The sequence below is a fragment of the Arvicola amphibius genome, chromosome 9, assembly GCF_903992535.2.
Source record: "Arvicola amphibius chromosome 9, mArvAmp1.2, whole genome shotgun sequence".
NCBI classification, from domain to species: Eukaryota; Metazoa; Chordata; class Mammalia; order Rodentia; family Cricetidae; genus Arvicola; species Arvicola amphibius.
In genome coordinates, this window is record NC_052055.2 from 121322991 (window position 1) to 121344163 (window position 21173).

The window sequence follows — 21173 nt, forward strand, 5'->3', positions numbered from 1 at the left end:
TTCGACCGAATCGGAAACACACCACGCAAACTGGCACCGCGCTCCCCGAGATAAAGTCGGTATTTTAAGCTCTTCGGGGTGCTGCTAATTCATGTGCGAATTCCAAAAGAACGGTTCGTAAACCAGGACTTTTCTATGGAGGATTGTAAAAAAAAAAAAAAAAAAATTCGGGAAAGGAGCGCTTTTTCTTGCAAGTTTCGTTCAGGTGACCACAGTCCCCGGGTCAGGCTTTGCCCTACTGCTCCCCGCAGAAGCTCCGCCCGGCTCGTCTGCTCACCGGGGCAGGGCTCCAGCGTCCCAAGTGGCCGCACCCGGGGCCAGGGTCCTTCGGCTGCACGGCTGCAGGGGGACCCCGAGAGGAACAATCTTCTAAGCAGAGAGACAGCGCTGGGTGGAGCACCATCGCAGGGCGCCCACCGTGGACCCGCTCCTGCACATGGCTCCCGACCTACCTGCGTGTGCAGGGTGAGGGGTGCAGCACACGCACCGCTCCGACTGCCCCCTGCACCCCCACACACGCCCGGAGAATTCCTGCCGCTGGGCGCATCGCTGAGCTGTGGGGACAGGCCTGGCCCTCAGGCATGCAGGGCCACCCTGCTTGCTCCACCGCGTCCCTCCACCCGAGGCCCGGCGACACTCACCAAACCGAGCCATAGGCGCCCGAGCCCACTGGGGACAGGTTCTGGTATCGCTCGGGTACCTCCCAGATGGTCTTGTTCAGCTCCTGCCGGTAGAACGTGGGCCTCTCCTGAGACATCTTCCAGCGGCGGCTGCGGGGCGAGGAGGTGGCCGAGCGGGGGAGCCCCTGCCTGCAGCCGCACGCTCTCCTCTGCGCCCGCCGCTCGCCCGCCCGCCCGCCCTCCGCGCGGCTGGCCGGACCCTGCCGCCCCAGCCGCCCGCGCAGCTCCAGACGCAGCGACCCCCCGGCGCGCGACCCCTGTCAGCCGCGAAGGCTCCGACGAGCCTCGGCAGCGTGCGGGAGCCGGCTCTGCGGCTCGAGGCTGCTCCCGCCGCGGTCCCCCTGCAGCCGCTGCCCGGGCCGACACCGCAAAACACCAGCTCGCGCCACAGCGCCCGCTCGGGCTCCTGTGGCCGAGATCCTCCAGGCAACGACGGGGAGCCGCTCGCAGAAGTCTCGCGAGAACAGATCCCGGAGCCAGCCCTCGGCCAGCCGAGATCTTACCCAATATGGAACCTGCGGGGGGGGGGGGGGGGGGGCGGGGGGGGAGGGGGACGGGAGGTTCGAGAGAGGGAAGCAGCTCTCGCGAGAAGAGAGACCCAGCTGGGGCGCCGAGGCAGGAACTCTCGGGGACTCGGCTCCTCCAGGGCGCGGAGGAGGAGGCCGCAGCGCATGCCGCGCGCGCCTCTTTGTGGTCGACTTGGCGAATGCCTGGCGCCATGGCGGAAAGCCACTGACTGTGACAGCGTCGGGTATGGGGGCGGGGGAGTGCGGGGGGAAGCCAAAAGATCTTTGAACTGCAAGCCACCTGCTCATTGGAGCTCGCAATTTCCAAGAAACCCTTGCAAGAACAGACTGGCCCTGTCCAGAAAGCTGTTGCATTCCTGTCTACTCAAGGACACATGGCTTACTCCTGGGGGTGTTGACGAAATCTGCCCCTTAAGGAAATATTAACCCTGCCTCAAAACCGAGGCTTTCTCTACAGACGCTTCTAGTAGCTCTTAAATTTTCTCAAGCTGAAGAACCACCCTGGAAGTTCCTCTACTTCCAGGGACCCATAGGGAGTCCAATGGACAAGGTCAGAATAGACATCAAGAATGTGCGCTGTCAGGCTGGAGGCCAGCATATGCAAGGTCCTGGGTTCCATCCCCGCACTGGAAGGGAAAGAGAAATATGTATACATACACACACACACACACACACATATATAAAACTACATAAATTATTAGTAGGTAAGTCATTCCATTTCAGGAAGGTCTCCTCTTACACACATATTCATGAATATAATGTGTGTATGTATATATGCAATGTTTATATGTTTTACACACACACACACACACACACACACATTATACAGCCTGTAATCCCAGCATTTGTAAGGATCAGCAGTTCAAGACCAGCCTCTGCAATGTAGTGAGTAATTAGAGGCCAGCCCGGGCCATTATGAGATCATATGTCAAACACCCCAAAACCTGTTACTGGAGTTTGAGACTGACTCCTGCCCTTTAGAGCCATCCAAAATGTAGAAATTTAAAGGAAACTTTGGAGAATCTTAGAATCTAAACTTAGAGAAATTTTTAGACTTATCTCATGCCTCTGGGAGTATTGGGAACAGGGCGACAGTCCCGCTTTTAGGCAAGTCCGTTGACCTTACTTGGGCCCTGGCTCCCGTGTCTACACGAGAAATCCTGCCCTACATTCCCACCTAGTGAAATCTTCTGTAAAAGCTAGTAATAAATGTGAACGGGGCAAGTTCAACCCATCCCTACCCACATCCACCCCGCTATGACCAACGCATGCCTGTGTTTGTTACACGGAGACGGAGGAAAAGGACCTCCTATTCTCGTGGCTATTTCTAGACGATCCAGAGGGTACCCATGGCCCAGGGGTGTGTAGGGCAGCCAGGTACCCTTCTCCTCGCCCCAGACGTCACCCGCACAGCCGGAACGCCGGCGGGTTCTGCAGCAACGGCTCGGGAACTGCCGGCCTCCGCGTCCGCAGCGCCGCCGCCCGCCAGGCTGGAGCCGAGTCTGACCCCAGCGTCAGCGCTCCTGCCGGCCATCGGGAACCAGGTGAGCCTCGGTCGGGAGCCATCGGGAGCACTGGCTGCAGCCCGGGACCCCGGGAGCTGCGGCGCGTCCCAGGGCTGGGCTGTTTGGATCACCTGCAACCCCGGAAGGTCCCCGACACCCTTTGAATGATTTGCGCAACGAGTGGGTGAATGAATGAATAAATGAATGAATGGCGGTGGTCCCTGGAACTTCTCTCTCCTATCGAAAGGCCACGTGAAACAGTGACTAGAGACAGTGGGTTTTGCAGGCTGGATCCTTCCAAAACTCTCCGTATTGTCAAAAGCTGAGAGAACCGGTCTGTGAGCTTCACCACACTTCACCCGATCAGAGTCCCCTTCAGGCCTCAGCCCAAGGCTCCTTATCCTTTCAACCTCATTGCTTTCGTTCATTTCGTTCTCTCTGGCTAAACCCTGCTCCACTTCCGCGCCTCCCACCCCATCCCCACCCCCACCCCCACCCCCACTCCCCGTCTGTCTTCCAGTCAAATCCCTGCTTATAGATTATGTATTGGGTCCGCCCATGAAACCTTCTCCATTCAGCCCAGTGATGAGTCGCTCACCAACACACCCCCTTGGTAACATGACCCTAAAGGAAGGTGTCCGTGTTTTACTATGTAAAACACACTGTATGACCCTAAAGGAAGGTGTCCGTGTTTTACGTGACCTGTGATCAGCAGCTGGAGGGCTGTCACCTTCAATTATCTCCTGACACTAGACAACGCTATTTGCGAACACCTTTGCCGTACGTGTCCCCTGTACATTCTCCATCAAAACTGAGAAGGTCACAGGCAACGAGTAGGTTTTGGTTGGGAATTACACGTGCTATTTTTAAAACTTGGAACTGAATTTTGCCTAATGGTTATAGGAAACAAATAAAAAAAGACTGTATCAGGTGAAAGATATTCTTGCACCTTAACTTTCAGGATTTCTTTTCTGTTAGGTCAAAATTTTATATATCACGTTACTTTTTTGCATTTAAATATTTCAAATGGAGATTCTTCGAATCAATCAGTGGCTGGGTGGATGGACGGATAAGACGGATAAATGAATAAGGGCAGTGGATGTTTTGAAAGAGCTGGGTTAAAGCGCTTGTATTTTAATAGTATTCTAAATTTAGCACTTAGAGCCTGATTAAAGATAGTTAAAGGCTAGGACTATGGCTCAGGGTAGAGCAGTCTAGCATGTGAGGCCCTCAGGTGCATTCCCAGTTCAGGAAGAAAAAAAGGAATTAAAGCATGCATGGCAGCGTATACCTGTAATCTTAGCATTTGATAGATGGGGCAGGAGGACTGGGAGTTCAAGAGCAGCTAGACCACATGAGGTCCTGTCTCAACAATTAAAATTAAAAATTAAAAAAGCCAAGACGGGAAAGATAACTAGCTTAGCTTAGATTAGAGCACCCACATATGCTACTCTATATCAGAATCCTGCTGCTGCTGCCTCTCTCACTGGCCGGCCTGGAACTCAGAGAGAGATCCGCCTGCTTCTGTCTCTTGAGTGCCACAATTAAAGGCGTGCGCCGCTAAACTGGGCTCACCCAACTCCTTGAAACACATTTGTGTGCTGCCCCAGAACTTGTGATTCGGGAAGTCCTGCTCGGTGCGGCTCACATGTCCGTAGGATTTCTGCACATCCCAACATGTGCAGAAAGGGTTGGCGTGTGAGACGCTGCTGGGTTTTCATGAAAGCAAAAAGAGATGGAAGGGCTGGGGAGATGGTTCCATCAGGAGAGTACTTGCTGAGAAAATATGAGGGCTGAGTTCAGACACCCAGAGCTGGGGAGGGGAAGGAACAGGGAGCTTATGTCCACCCTGTCTGGCTGAATCGGTGCACTCCTGTCGAGTAAGAGACCCTGTCTCAAAAATAAGGTGGTTAAGAGACTCTTGCAGAGGACCTGGGTTCAATTCCCAGAATTTACATGGTGGCTCACAACTATCTATAACTCCAATTCCTGGGGATCTGACACTCTCTTCTGAGTCAGAGGACACCAGGCACACACAGTGCACATATGTACATGTAAAAGTAAAAATAGAATAAGGAAATCTTTACCAAAAAAAAAGATAGAGAGCATAGTCTCCTGGCCTCCACACATACTCACATACACTACACACATGCATGCATACACACAAACACATCACACACACATATACCACACACATGCATACACACAAATACACCACACTCATTTACACCACACACATGCATACACACACAAACACACCATACACATACACCACATACATGCATGCACTCACAGAAACATACCACACACACACAAACACACCACATACACACATGCATGCACACAAACACATATACAAAGTCATGGAGTTGGAGCCATTGCTGAGACTTCCAAAGAAAGTCATAATAAGGAAGTCATGTGTTTCCCTTTGATGTTTCAGGGAGACATAGGATCAGACATCAGAGGCAGCGTTCCACCTGTCTCTCCACTGGGGCTTCATGGTTTTGTTTGCTTGGTCAGTTATTCTAAATGACTTACTATCCTGTCCCTAGATCAGTATGATGCAGAGGTCTTTTAATGGTGCCTTGACCTCTCCTTCCCCAGCCCTGTTCAAAACAGCTTCTCCTACTGACAGTAAGTTTTATACCTGCACTGGTAGGAAGTCACTAGCTGTGAATGAGCAGCGTGTGAACCACGTGTGAGCTGTGTGTGAGCCACTGTGGAGCATGTGGCTCAGCATTCTGGACCATGCAGCTCAAGGCAGCACCTCTGATCCAATGTCTCCTTACGTATATCCCATACACACACGACTCCTTCTCCGGCTCCAGATCCTAGGAGATCCAGGGCAAGTCAAACCTCCAGGACCCTCTTGAAATGACTTTTATTTGGCGTGTGGTCTTGTCTGTTTATTTTGAAAAAAGCTCTCATATAACCAGGCTGACCTCAAACTTGCTACATTACAGAGGCTGGTCTTGAACCCTTGATCCTCCTGCCTCTGTGTGCCAAGTGCTGAGACTACAGGCATGTGCCACCACACCCAGCTCCCTCTAGAAACAGTTAAGCTGTTTATTCTGTGCGTGTGCTCATGCACGCAGGCCACACTGCCGAGTGCAGGTCAGGACACCACCGTGGGAGTCAGTTCTCTCCTTCCACCACACGGGTCCAGGGATCCAGCTCAGGTCGTCAGGCTTAGTGGCAGGTGCTTTCCCCAGCTGTCAGCTCACGGGCCCTCCTCTAGGATACCTTTACCCCTCCCCCACAGTGTAAAGCAGGCCTGACTCAGATCTTTTGGATTCTTTCCCTTATATCATCTCTGATTGTGTCCAGTCCTGTCCCGGAAACGGCTATTCCTCTTCCCCGACTTGAGTTGAGTCTCAACTCACCTTCTCAGGGGCCATCAGTGTTGCCCTAGGTTACGTGGTTTAAGACTTGATGTCTGTTTTACAGACAGGGCCTGAACTGTGTCTGTGACTGAATCATTGTGGTGTGCTGAGGAACTTCCTACACCTGTCAGAAAAGACAAGTCTGGCGGTTGTGAGGAAAATACCAGCGTCTTCCCAGTGCAGAGCTACATAGTGAGAACAAAGATAGCCCCCCCCCACATACCCGCACACGTGTGCGACCACACACACACCTGAGTGCACACATGCCGCCACACAAAGTAAGCAAGCAGTAAACACTGAAGTTGCCTAAATTCCTGAGCTGTGTTCTCATTTGGGGTCTTGTGTCCAATTGCTCTGATAGGCTCTTGGTATGTAGCCCAGTGTGATCTCAGCCTCGTGGTCCTTCTGCCCCTGTGTCTACAGTGCTGGGATTACAGGCCAGGCTACCACACCTGACACCTTGTCCATTTTGAACATGAGAATAATATGTGCTTTGAGAGTAAAATTATGCAACATGGAGGAAGGGTCTTATCAAACTGCAGTGCAAATGTAACATGATTATGTGTGAATTGCATTCCCATCAAAGTATGTTGAAAGGCAGGCACAGTTAGACACGCCCATGGTCCCAGTGCTCAGAGTGAAGTAGGGCACTCGCTGAAGACTCATCATTCAAAACCAGACTGAGCAACAAAGAAAGTTTCTAATTAAAAAAACAAAACAAACAGACACAGGGATAGTAGGCCATGTATGTAATCCCATAACTTGGGACATGGAAGCTGGAGGATCGTGAATTCAAGGTTATCCTTGGCTACATTGTGAGTTTGAGGCCAACCTGGACTACAAGAGACCTTCTCTCCAAAAAAAAAAAAAAAAAAAGCAAGGGTCCTGGAGAGATGGCTCAGCCAATAAACGCAAACACAGCTTTTGCAGAGGACCTGAGCTTGGATCCCAGTAACACGCTGGAAAGCTCATAAGCACAAACTCCTGCTCCCATTTCAGGGCTTGGAGAGCACGTGTACTCACACATGAGCACACCCACACAAACACACACACACAAATAGTAAACGTATCTTTTTTTTCCTTTTCTTTTTTTCTTTCTTTTCTTTTTTTCCTTCCTCCCTTTCCCCTTCAATCCTCCCCCAAGGTCCCCATGCTCCCAATTTACTCAGGAAATCTTGTCTTTTTCTACTTCCTATAAAGATTAGATCTATGTAAGTCTCTCTTAGTGTCTGCATTGTTGTCTAAGTTTTCTGGGATTGTGGTTTGTAGGCTGGCTTTCGTTATTTTATGTTTAAAAACCACCTATGAGTGAGTACATGTGATAATTGTCTTTCTGTGTCTGGGTTACCTCACTCAAAATAATGTTTTCTAGCTCCATCCATTTTCCTGCAAAATTCAAGCTGTCATTATTTTTTTCTGCTGTGTAGTACTCCATTGTGTAAATGTACCACATTTTCCTTATCCATTCTTTGGTTGAGGGGCATTTAGGTTGTTTCCAGGTTCTGGCTATGACAAACAAAGCTGCTATGAACATAGTTGAGCACATGTCCTTGTGGCATGATTGAGCATTCTTTGGATATATACCCACAAGTGGTATTGCTAGGTCTTGAGGAAGGTTGTTTCCTAATTTTCTGAGAAATCTCCACACTGACATCCAAAGGGGTTGTGCCAGCTTGCATTCCCACCAGCAGTGCAGAAGTGTTTCCTTTTCCCCACAACCTCTCCAGCATAAGTTGTCATCAGTGTTTTTGATCTTGGCCATTCTTACAGGTGTAAGACGGAATCTCAGAGTTGTTTTGATTTGCATTTCTCTGATGACTAAGGATGTTGAACATTTCCTTAAGTATCTTTCAGCCATTTTAGATTCCTCTGTTGAGAGTTCTCTGTTTAGGTCTGTACTCCAATTTTTTTTATTGGATTATGTGATCTTTTGGTGTCCAATTTCTTGAGTTCTTTCTATATTTTGGAGATCAGACCTCTGTCTGATATGGGATTAGTGAAGATCTTTTCCCATTCTGTAGGCTGTTGTTTTGTCTTGTTGACCGTGTCCTTTGCTTTACAAAAGCTTTTCAGTTTCATGAGGTCCCATTTATTAATTGTTTCTCTCAGTGTCTTTGCTGTTGGGGTTCTATTTAGGAAGTGGTTCCCTGTGCCAATGCATTCAAGTGTACTTCCCACTTTCTCTTCTATAAGGTTCAGTGTGGCTGGCTTTATGTTGAGGTCTTTGGACTTGATAAAAGTATCTTTTAAAAAAAATCAAAAAAAGTGCTTATGATTTAAATTTCTAAAAATGTACTTATCTTTTGAGATAGGGTCTCCCTATGTAGTCCTGGCTGGTTTAGAACTTGCTATATAGACCAGGCTGTCCTCAAATTCATAGAAATCCTTCTGTCTCTGCATGCCAGGTGCTGGGATTAATAAGCACCTAACCCTAAATATTTTGTGTTACGTTGATTTATCCGGTGGTAGGAGTGGCGTATGTTACCGCAGGTTGTATGTGAAGTCAGAGGACAGTTTACAGGGACGGGTATTCTCCTGTCATGTGGACCCCAGGGTCACACACAGGTCATCAGGTAGTCGGGCTTGCCAGCAACACCTTTAGGCCACTAAGCTGTCTGGTCTCATCGGCCCTAACACCCGTTTTCATCTCGCGTCTTTCCAGCTCACCCAGGAAGAATGCAGACAGAGAGGAGCATCCAGAGTCTGGGCAGCAGATACAGGCAAATCCCCTTCGCATACGATGTCAAGCGAAATGTGTATAATGAGGAGAACTTCCAGCAGGAGCACAAGAGGAAGGCTCCCTCTTCCGGGAACGTGGACATCAACATCACCACCTTCAAACACCACGTCCAGTGCCGGTGCGTGTACTCTGCCTCTCAGTGGCTGCCAAGCCAGGCAGGAGCCAACTCTAACCGGACTCCTCTGCGGCCCACTTCTATCTCTCTCTCTCCCTTCTCTGGTTCCCTGTTGTCAGAACCGTGCTGTTTACTGTATGATGTTTTCTGTTGTTGTTAGATGTGTGTGTGTCTGTCTGTCTGTCTGTGGACGTTTCTGTGTCTGTTGGTGGGTATCTCTGTGTGTGTGTGTGTGTGTGTGTGTCTGTGTGTGTGTGTCTGTGTCTGTGTGTGTGTCTGTGTGACTGTGTGTCTGTGTGTGTGTCTGTGTGACTGTGTGTCTATCTGTGTGTCTGTGTGCCTGTATATGTCTTGCAGGGTCCTCTGATTATAAACTTCTTTGGCACTGTCTTTGAGTCTGTTTTCTAGTATTCTACTATAACCAAAGGTGCAAGACTGAGTTATAAATAAAAGGTTTGTTTGGCTCATGGTTCCGATAGCCAGTGGGTCCAAACAGTCCTGGTGAGGACACCCTGCTGTGTCACAGTGTAGCAGGAGTGGAAAGGGAAGCTGCCAAGTGGTCAAGGCATGGAGCAGCCTCACTTTATAAAAGCTGCTCTCCAGGTGCCAATTCAGCCCCTCAGAGCTAGATCCAGGCCTGGGGGAGCGGCTCCCACAGCCAAGGTCTCACTGTGTGTTACTTCCAAACATCGCCTCCTTTGGACCCAAGCTCTCAGCACTTGAATCTTTGTGCAAGACTAGCCACAGTCCAGCCTCTGTAGCCATAAAGACCTCCTGCAGGATCTCGGGATGATGTCTAATAAACACATTGTTTGATCAGGGCAGGCAAAATGGCTCAGTGGGTAAAAGGTGCTTGCTGTAAAGCCTGAGGACTTGAGTTCTAATCCTGGGACCACATGGTGGAAGGAGAGAAAAGACTCTACAAAACTGTTCCCCATTCCACTCCACACTAAACAGATGTGATAAAACACCAGCCACCACTAGCAGTCTCCCATAAAGACAGCTCTGACGGACTAAGCACTAGTAACAGAGAGGACACGCCGCCTCTAACTCCCCTGACTAGCTGGGGATCTTGAACCTGTTCCTGTGCCGTGAGCCTCTCTGCAAACTGACAAAGTGAAGGGAAAGGACACTTTTCACAACAGCTCTTTCATTAAGTTTGTTTTGTTTTGTTTTGTTTTGTTTCTTTTTCAAGACAGGGCCTGGTACTCTCCATGTAGTCCAGCCTAGCCTGAAGTCCCGAGCCTCCTGCTTCCACGTCCCCAGTGCTAGGTCTGTAGGTGCGCGCCGCCACCCCCAGCTCTTTTGCTTTTTATCCCCAGTACTGGGCCTTGAACCCACAGTTTGACATATGCTAGGCAAGCACTCTGTCATAGATTTGTGTCCTCAGAGTGCCATTGTGTGTGTGTGTGTGTGTATGTGTGTGTGTGTGTGTGTTTATTATAGTAAAATATATACAGTATGCCCTGGGTGTCCTGAAACTCGCTCTGTAGACCAGGCTGGCCTCGAACTCGTAGAGATCCACCTGCCTCTGCCTCCTAAGTGCTGGGATTAAAGGTGTGCGCCACCACCGCCCGGCTCTGTTTTCCCCATTTTTAAGTGTGGGATTTCGTGGCATAATTGTTATTGTGCAACTACCACCACAGTTGATTTGTGAAACTTTTTCATCACCTCAAACAGACACTCTGTACTCATTGAGCAATGATTCCCTGCCTCTCACCCCACCCCTACTGTCCCTGCGAGTCTGCCTCTTCGAGATGGAGCTATGAACCCGCCCCTTGTGACTCAAGCAGAGCCACAGCGTTTGTCTTTCTGCGTCTCTCTTGTTTTATTTAATATCATACTTTCAGACCCACCCACGTTATAGCAAGGGCTAGCACGCTTCCTTTTTTCTATGGCAGAGTAATAATCCATTGTGTTTTGTTTTGGTTTTTTTTTTTTTTTTTTTTTTTTTTTTTTTTTTTTGGTTTTTCGAGACAGGGTTTCTCTGCAGCTTTAGAGCCTGTCCTGGAGCTAGCTCTTGTAGACCAGGCTGGTCTACGGAGTGAGTTCCAGGACAGCCAGCACTACACAGAGAAATCGTGTCTCGAAAAACAAACAAGCAAAAAAAAAATACTTATTTTTACTTATGTGTAGTTGTTTGTGTCTGTATGTGGGAATGTACATGTGACTGCAGGTGCCCTGGAACTACAATTATGAACAGCTGAAAGCCACATGACAGTGCTGGGAACCAAATCCTGGACCTCAGGAAGAGCAGCCAGTGCTCTTAGACACTGAGCCCCCTCTCCAGCTCTGAAAAGATTTTACTTTGATAAAAATCCAATCTATGTTTTAGCCTAAGAATCTTATACTTTAGCTCCTTTTTTTTCTCTTCCAGCTAGAGGTTGAACCTGGGGCCTCCCACTCATGGGGCAAGGGCTCCACTGCTGAGCTGTATCCAACTTTCTTCCTAAACATGGGGCCTCCCACTCCTGAGGCAAGGGCTCCACTACTGAGCTATATCCAACTCTTTTCTTACTTTTTATTTTGAAACAAGGTCTTATTAAGTTTCCCAGATTGGTTTTGAACTCACTCAATAGCCTAGGCTGGCTTTGAGCTTAGAATCTTCCTGCCCCTGCATCCCAAGTAGCTGAGATTAACAGGCCTGAGCCACTACGCCTGCTGGTGTTCACTTTTAAGTCTTTGATCTATTTTTAGTTTTTAGTACCTTGTATAAAGTCAGGGTCCAACTTTATTCTTTAATTTATAGATATTCCACTTTAACAGCATGGTCTATTGAAGAGAATGTTACTTTCCCATTCTCAGCACCAGGCAGTGGTGGCACACGCTTTAATCCCAGCACTCAGGAGGCAAAGGCAGGCGGATCTCTGTGAGTTTGAGACCAGCCTGGTCTACAGACCAAGTTCAAGGACAGGCTCCAAAGCTACAAAGAAACCCTGTCTTGAAAAACCAAAGGAAGGAAGGAAGGAAAAGAGAAAGGTCTTAGTAAGAATAGCTTTAATTTAATTTTATTTGTTTTTTTAAGACAGGATTTCTCCACATAATAGTCTCGGCTACTTTGGAATTTTTATTGTAGACCAGTCTGGCCTCAAACTCACAGAGATCCTCTTGCTTCTGCCTCCCAAGTGCTGGGATTAAAGCCTTGTGACATTTTTTTTCCCGTTTTTGTTTGTTTGTTTTTTATTCTTAATTATGTGTATATGCACGTGGGTCTGTGCACGATACTTCAGGTGCCTGCAGAGGGGAGAGGTGTCAAATCTCCTGGAACCAGAGTTACAGATGGCCTTGAACCCACTGATGTGGATTCTGGGAGCTGAGCTCAGGTCCTCTGCAAGAGTAGCACAGAATCTTAACTGATTAAATCATCTCTCTGCCCAAGAACTTATTAATATATAAACTAGATAAAATTATAAGGAAAAACAGTTGTATTAAAATTTAGTGAGCCAGATGGTGGTGGCGCACCCCTTTAATCCCAGCCTTTAGTCCATATATGTATATGTGTGTGTATGTGTGTGTTTGTGTGCATGTGCCTAGTAACTACATAGTAAAAACCATAGTTTCAAGGAAGTAAGGAATGTAAATAAGATTTGAAGAAATCTATCACACACACAAAAGGATACCTATGGTAACAGTAATGTTCTGATTACAACATTCAGTTCTGGGCTCTGCTTCAGTTTATAATCAATACTCCTAACTGAAGGAGCCTGTCATGGTGGCACATGCCTGTAACCCCAGGGAGCCTGAGGCGGAAGGATTGTCATGAGTCTGAGGTCATCTAAATTACATGTACAATGCCTACAATAACTACAGAGCAAGTTGTCTCAAAACAAACGAACAAAACATAATTGAAGGAAATATGAAATTTAGGCCTGAAGTTAGTGGAAATAATGACTCTTTTAGCCCCAAATTCACATTCGCCTCCAATTCTGCCTGAGACCCCCAAGGGTCCACTAAATGAGGTTGAGAATCCCGTGTGAGCTGCTTCATAACTGAGGGTAACTCACCGCTCCAGTTGCCCTACCCACATCCGGCCTTATCTGCCCCTAATCCCCTGCTGGCCTGTCACAATCTGGCCTGCAGTTGCTGATAGCAAAGTCCTCTGCACCTCTGCTTCCGATGCTCCACTCCCTCTATTCATATCCTGCCTTGTGCAAGCTGCAGTTGGATGTCCCCCCTCTGCTCCCCTGTCACCACCCCAACTTCCTCCACCTCGGGCAACAGAAGGGAACGTGTGTCAATGGGGACATTTCTCACCAAGGCAGGTGGAAGGCCCTGGGTTCGAACCCCAGAATCCCAGCAAGCAGACAAAATGATTGCTTTTTATGACTTTACCCTTGTAAACAATTGTTACTAAGGCTATTTCAACTTATCTGGCCTCTGCTTGCTCCACCATTCCATCTAGACACTTAAATAAGACTGAGTCAGCTTCCTGTGGGCCTTTTTATTTTATTTTACTTTATTTTTAATTTAAGGTCTGGGTGCGGTAGTACGTGCCTAAGAAGCCTAGCACTCAGCAGGAAAAGAGGCCAGCCTGTTCTACACAGAGATCCAGACCAACCAAGACTACATTATGAGACACTGTCAAAAGAGTTGCATGCCGTGTGTGCCTATTTTATTTCTATGTATGTATCTGTATACATGGATGCCATGTGTGTGCAGGTGTCCACGAGGGTCAGGAGAACGCGTTAGATCCCCTGGAGTTGGAGCTACAGGCAGTTGTGAGCCAGCTGACAAGGATCTGAACGCTGGGCCTCTGCAAGAGTGTTCCATGCTCTTCACCTCTGAGCGTATTTGCAGCCTCTCCCGTGGGCTTTTATAGATGTTCTGAGTCTCAGCTTCTATTTTTAAAAATCTTTTCTTTTATTGCTCACATTTTTCTTTCTCTTCTCTTCATATTCCCACTTCTAAAACACAGTTCTGGCCTCTTCTGAATTTTAACCAGAAATCTAGGCCAGCAGGGCACTGAGAGCGTGGCTCTGATCTCAGGGTGCCCAGCTGTGTGGCAGTTGGTAACTTATCTAGGCCCCCTTCTTCCTGTGCTGCCTCTCCTCTGTAGAGTGGGGCTGATGATGGCACCTGCTTTGGGTCTATAAGGAGGATTTAAAGGATATGTTGGTGGTAGTGTTTGTTTGTTTTTATGTCTAGGAAATAGTAAACACTATGTAAGTGGTTTTGGTTTTCTGGTCTTGAGGAACATTTTTAGTAAATAAAATAATCTATCAACTCCATCTCTTCCTTTCTGCAGAAACACGTCTTATCTCTTCCCTCATTTTCTTTCTCTTGATTAGCAACTACCTTTGCCCCTTTCACGTCAAAATGCCCTGTGCTTTCTTACCGGCTCCTGTACTCCTCACTCTTTCATTTGGTCGCATACAGCTCAGACCGTCCTCAGATTTACTGTGTAGCCAAGGATGACATTGAACCACTGATCATCTGATTCTCTACTTCCCAAGCGCTAGGGATACAGATGTGTGCCATACAGATGTGTGCCACACAGATATGTGCCACACAGATGTGTGCCACCAGGCCACACACATTCCTTGCAGGGGGTGCATATATACCCATGTGTGGAAGTCAGATGACAACCCTGGGTTGGTCCTTACCTTCCCCCGCATTAGAGATACTGTCTTTGTTGTTTTCTGCCGCATATGCCAGGCTGGCTGGCTGTTCAGCTTCTGAGGATCCTGTCTCCGCTCCGCACCTCCATGGAGGGTCATTGAGATTACAAGCTCTTAAACTACGTGTCTGGTTTTCACCCTGGTCCTGGGAACTCAGATTCAGGTCTTCATACTGCGCCACGCCCCGAGCCAACGTTTCTCACTTAATCAGACTTTCTCTCTAAATGCCTTCCGTCTCCCCCATCAGCTCCTTTTGTTCTTTGAACCATCTCCCTTCTTGGCTTTGTGTAGCTCAGGCCATCTTCGTTGGTTTTCCCTGATGCCGACTATACAGGGTTAGTGGTCTTCAGCCAGGTTCACGTGTCTGAGAGGGAACACTGTGCCAGGTTGTCCCCGCACCATGTTCTGGGTTTCCATGCACACCAAGATCATTCTGTCTATTATGATTGTGCATCTACCTTGAACCCAGCAACCCACATGGAAATAACAGCTCAACCTTCCTCCAAAACCTGAGCAGGATGGAGGAGCATCTGTCAGCAGGAGGCTCTGAGTCTGTAGAGAGACTAGAACACTGAGCTAGGTGTCAGGAGACGTGGCTTTCTGCCCCAACTCTGCTCATGTTTGTGACACTGACTTTGGGGAGATCATTCCTACTTATCTGGCCTCATCTACCTTAAAGATACTTATGGTCATGCAAGACAAAATACATGTGATCAGGGTTGGGCAAGCATTTGTTACTCTTGCAGAGGACCCAGGTTCAATTGCCATCAACCACTTGGTGGTTCCTAACCATCCACAACTCCAGTTTCAGGGGATCTAGCGCCCTCTTTTGACCTCCTTGAACACTGCATGCACTTGGTACAAGACATACAGGCAAAACACTCAAATACATAAAATAAATAAATCTAAAAATGTTTAAATACATGAAATTGCCTCTTTTCTGAGTGCACACGTTAGTGTTCCACATGGTAAAGTTATATTTGTTGTTATAGTTAAATCTGTTATCTAGTCCAACATGGACATGAAGAAAACCATCTAGTCTCCCGCCAGTCCATGCCAAAGTGTAAATGACACAAGGCAGTTTAAAGTCAAACCGGTTTTACTCACCAGTAGGTTGTTACCTTCCTCTACAGCGGTGGTTTTCAACCTGTGGGCTGTAATACCTTTGGGGGTCAAATGACCCTTTCACAGGGGTTACCTAAGACCATCGAAAAACACAGATATCTACAATACAAATAACAATAGCAAAATTACAGTTATGAAGTAGCAATGAAAATAATTTTAGGGTTGGGCGGTCACCACAACATGAGGAGCTGTATTAAAGGGTTGCAGCATTAGGAAGGTTGAGAACCACAGCTTTAGATGACCTCAAGCTGCTGTAGGGTTACCCGGTCTCCGCAACACTGACGTTTGTTTTTGTTCCGAGTTAGGGTGTCATTATGCTTTCCAGGATGGTTCGTGGGCTCCGGTGATCCTTCTGCCTCAGCCTCCACAGTGGCTGGGGCTGCAGCATGTGCCACTCCACAGTGGCTGGGACTGCAGCATGTGCTACTCCACAGTGGCTGGGACTGCAGCATGTGCCACTAGACTCGGCTTTTCACGCTAACATTCTGGAGCATGAATTTGTTTCTGTTTTGGTGGTAGTGGTGATGCTGCGTTTTTTTATTTGTTGGTTGGTTGGTGTTTTGAGACAGGCTCTTACTGTGTGGCTCTGCCTGGGACTCCCTTTGTAGAACAGTCTGGCTTTGAACTCACAGAGATCTCCCAGCCTCCGTCTGCAGAGTGCTAGAATTAAAGTGTGCCATCACACCTGACAATGCTCCTTCCTTCCTTCCTTCCTTCCTTCCTTCCTTCCTTCCTTTCTTCTTTCTGACAGGTTATGTCCTCCAGGTTAGTGTCAAAGTCACCATGTACCCAAAGATGATCTTGAACTTATTCTTCTGCCTCTACCTCATGATTATTGAGATTATAGGCATGTAACACATATACCACAGCTAGTCTGTGTGGTGCTGGAGACAGCTCAGGGCTCCATGCATGCTAGGCAAGCTCTCTGCCAGCTGAGCCACATCCCCAGTCGCCCACTCCCCAGTTTCTTTCTGGTAGAGAAATGTCCTGTCAATTGTAGACTATTTATCTGTATTCCTGGCTTCTACTACTGGATCCAGTCCTAAGGATCTGCAGACACAGTCCACATGCCTCCTGGGGACAGACAGACTGCTCCTTTTGGAGACCCACAGATAACACAGCCTTTAAAGCACACAGTCTTTTCTTTAAATGGCTAACTCCATTTCTGTAATTGTCTAGATGTCCCAGGCAAATCCTGACAGTTAATGTTTGTTTTTTTCTGTGTGAGAATAATATGACAGTCCTAACCACAGCAGGATGGCTTCAAGGGTGAAGGCACCTGCTACCAAGTAGAGCGCTTGCCTAGCCTGCCAGGCACAACCTCCCAGAGTTCAATGCCAGGGACTCACGTGGTAGAAGGAGAGAACTGGCTCCTAAAAGTTGTCCTCTGATCTCCACATACATGTGCCCACATCCATCCATCCATTCATACATGCGTACTTAACATGCTTACATACATACATACAAGTAAATAAACATGAAAACTGCCAAGTGGTGGTGGCGCACACCTTTAATCTCAGCACTCGGGAGACAGATGTAGGTGGATCTCTGTGAATTTGAGGTCAGTCTGGTCTACAGAGCTTGTTCCAGGACAGCCAGGGTTACACAGAGAAACCCTGCCTCGAAAAACCAACATCAAAAACATGAAAACTAAGGTGTTAACTATCTCTACCACCCATTGATTTCATAACAACAACAAAATGGTTTGTTTTGTCTTTTTAATGTATATGGGTGTTTGGCCTGCATGTATGTGGGTGCACCGTGTGTGTGCAGTGCCAGCAGAGGCCAAAAGAGGGATTAGATCCCCTGAGACTGGAGTTACAGATGATTATGGACAATGATGTGGGTGCTGGGAAATTAACCCAGGTCCTCTGGAAAAGCAACAAGTGTCCTTAACCACCAAGCCATCTCTCCAGCCCCCCAAACACTGTTATTATGAAGAGACAGTGATATTACTTCCTTCTCTACTAGAAGTCTTTAATCCCAGCACTCAGGAGGCAGGGGCAGGTGGATCTCTGTGAGTTGAAGGCCAGTCTGGTCTACAGTGAGTTCCAGGGTAGCCAAAGCTACACAGAGAAACCCTGTCTCAAAAAACAGCCTCCCCCCAAAAGGGAAAAAACAAAGAAGAAATAGGTAAGTTTGAAGTTTGACTCTCTCTAAACAGCCAATAAAAACACAAAACTGGCATGTGAATCTCAGTCCTTACAACCTTGCAGGTTCTTGCTGGTAGTTTTGTCCTCTGGGGATATTTCTCAATATCCTTGGTTCTGTAAGCCAGGGGAGGAGAGACTACTGACATCTAGTGATAGAAACCAGGGATGCTAAACATCCTGAAACCATAGGACGGTCAGTCTCACAACAAAGACTATTTCGGTCCAATATGTTAAAATGTCAGCCATGCTGATGAGAAACTGCACTATAAGGGAATGAGGGTTGCATCCTGTGTCTTTACTTGGCCAGGGGATTCTCTCTGGAGAACCTAATTGAGTCTCTGTTCTTCTTTCTCCCAGCTGCTCATGGCACAAGTTCCTACGATGCATGCTTACGGTCTTTCCCTTCCTAGAGTGGATGTGTTTGTATCGATTCAAGGACTGGCTTCTTGGAGACTTACTTGCTGGTTTAAGTGTTGGTCTTGTTCAAGTTCCCCAAGGTAAGGGCAATCCAAAGCCTTCTTACCAGAGCTGATCTACGAGACCTCAACGACTTTCAGGAGCAAGCAGTTCTGCTGGGTGAATGGAAGGGAAACACAGGAGTGGCATTCTTACTGTGGTCATTTCTCCCTTTAATCCCCAGGTCTCTAAGCTCTCCAGGTGGTTCCAAAAGCTCTGATTGAATTGAGACCCATGATCACTTCCCACAGTATTTGCAATCCCCATTCCTGGTCATTTTCTGCCCCTGGGTGGTTTCACACTCATGATGACAGTAGATCTCAGGAGGTGTTACTTTTCCTTAAGAAAAGAAGAGCGCTAGGGAACAGGGCACCTGTCTCTCCAGCAGGTGACACACCACAGCTGCTATCCAATTACTAGTTTAGGTGAGAGACCACAAGATCTCACTGGGCTGTAGAAAGCTCCTTTCTACCCAGGAGCAGTAGAGCACACCTGCAGCCCCAGCACCAAAAGGTGGGGACACGCCTACTTGAGAATTTATCGAGAAACAAACAAACAAAATCTCAACTCCAAATAGGAATCAGAAACTCTTTTGTCTGTTTATCTTTGTGACAGTTTCATAATGTAGGCTGGCCTCTATCTCACAGAGATCTGCCTGCTTCTGTCTCTTTAGTGCTGGAATTAAAGGGCTGTGCTACTAGGCACAACTATTTTTTTTTACTTTCTTTTTTTTTTTTAATGTATAGCCCAGGCTGGCCTCGAACTCATGATCCTCCTGCCTCTGCCTCCTTCAGCAAATCCTACCGGCGTGTGCCACTACAACCAGCTTTTTTTTTATTTTCTTAACATTTATTTATTTATTGTGTATATGTAGAGGTCAGGGGATGGCTTAAGGGGGGGGTCTGTTCTCACTTTCCACCATGACATGGGTCCCAGAAGTCAAATTCAGGTCTTCAGGCTTGATATTATGTCCTGAGCCATCACACACACACCCTTTTTTAACCTTTTTTTTTTAATACACACACACACACACACACACACACAGAGAATATGTTGAATTTATTAAGGGTTCCACAACTGTTTTTTGTTAGCTACGTGTTTAAAGAAATTTCCAATTTCTCTTTTTTTCCATTGTGTATATTGATTATACGTGGTAGTATGTTACACAGACCTTTGATTTAAGTATATACTATGCATTGAACATGACCGCACATCTCCTCATCCTCCTCCCTTTTTGCCTCTTGGTCCCCTGTTCTCCTAGACGGTTTTACTGTACTTACATGTTATATATACAGTCATGATTTCATGTGCCTATATAATAAGACCTAGGAACCACATATGATAGTAGACATCCCATATCTGTGTTTCTGAGACACAAATAGTTCACTTCCTCTGATGGCCTCCAGATGTTGTGCAGATGACACAACTTCACTCTCGATGGCCGGGGACTCTCCTGTAGCTATGCCACAATTTCTTTATCTGTTCCTCTGTTGCTGGACACTGGGCTCCTGGAGCCAGCCACTGTCTTAAAGGTCCCTGAAATGTCATTTCTAGGACCTCCAAGAGTGACAAACCAAGTCTGAGGAGTCCCTGTGTTCAGAGAGGCTCCAAATCAAGGCATCCCCAGGCTCTCTGCAGATGGAGTGTGCTAACAGGGCTCATTTTTTACCATGCCAATACTTCTGGTAGCACTGATGTTCTACTGTTATCCCATCTCCGAAGACCAGATGTGACGATCACTGTGAAGAGAGGCTGGGTTTCCTTACCCTTGGCTCCCACTAGTCATGGTTCCCACGTAGTCATGCTGGAGGTTGACTTAGGGCCCTGTGCACACTAGGGAAGTACTCAGTGACTACACCTACCCTCCCCCCCCCCCGAGTCTTTACTGACTGTATCCACCTGGCAAAGTTTGCCAATATATGCTTAGTAAGTATGCCTCAGGAGTTTTCATGAAAAGTATGTAAAATCTTGAAGAATTTGTATATCTGTGGACCAGGAGATATACACCAGAATACATCCCTAGTTTAGGCCCATCCTGGGGCCAGAGACAGAGTACTGTGAAATCCTGAAGACAACAAGGGTGAGGGAAATGGCCTTTTGGTTCAAGTTTCTCATGAAGTTTAACTGTCCCTCAAGCCCTCATATTGCATTCCCTATTTAGTATAAGCTAATCTAAGCACAGCTTCTACTTTTAGCAATGCATAGAGGCTTGATTAAGAAAGAAATTAGGGCCGGGCGGTGGTGGTGCACACCTTCAATCCCAGCACTTGAGAGGCAGAGGCAGGTAGATCTCAGAGTTCAAGTCCAGCTTGGTCTACAGAGCAAGTTCCAGAACAGAAAAACCCTGTCTCCAAATATCTGCCTCCCCCCCCAAAAAAGGATAAAATTGGTGACAGATATAGCAGGCTTTCTTTTGGCCTCCTAAGTCATGACATGGAGACATTATTAGTTTCGAATGCTCAGCTTTAGCTGAACTCTTGTTTTCATCTCTTTCTCTTTATCCACATTTTGCCCTGGGGCTTTTTACCTTCCTTCCTTCCTTCCTTCCTTTTTTATTTTATTGATGTGATGGTGTCAGATTCCCTGGGACTGAGTTACAGACAGTTGTGAGCTGCCATGTAGGCGCTGGGAATGTTTGAACCCGAGTCATCTGGAAAGGCAGCCAATGCTCTTAACTGCTGAGCCATCTTGCCAGCCCCCTTTCCCCTTTTCTTTCCTTCTGTCTGCCCTTCCTTTCCCTTCCTCTCCTCCCTCCCTTTCCTTCTTTCCTTCCTCCCTTCCTTTCTCTCTGTCCTGCTCTCACTGCTTCTCGTGTCTAGCTGGCTGGCTGGCAGCTGCTTGGCTTCTGGCCCTGGGCCTGTCCCTCTCTTT

General features: G+C 47.5%; 2 protein-coding genes across 5 annotated transcripts in view; one reads left to right on the forward strand and one right to left on the reverse strand.

Moving 5' to 3' along the window:
* Mapk14 (mitogen-activated protein kinase 14) overlaps positions 1–870 on the reverse strand; it is a 60785-nt gene extending 59915 nt beyond the window's left edge. For 2 of the 4 annotated variants that reach the window (XM_038343907.1, XM_042055710.1), the window contains exon 1: positions 642–868. In XM_038343907.1, the coding sequence (XP_038199835.1) occupies positions 642–757 (116 nt within the window). In that variant the 5' untranslated portion in view covers positions 758–868. Of the gene's footprint in view, positions 1–641 lie in introns of all 4 variants that reach the window. The other 2 variants (XM_038343906.1, XM_038343910.1) reach the window with 2 other exon arrangements.
* A 7901-nt stretch (positions 871–8771) lies between these two features.
* Positions 8772–21173, forward strand: part of Slc26a8 (solute carrier family 26 member 8) — a 41775-nt gene continuing 29373 nt past the window's right edge. The window contains exons 1-2 of the mRNA XM_038343849.1: positions 8772–8953; positions 18204–18343. Of these exons, the coding sequence (XP_038199777.1) occupies positions 8772–8953; positions 18204–18343 (322 nt within the window). The remainder of the gene's footprint in view (positions 8954–18203; positions 18344–21173) is intronic.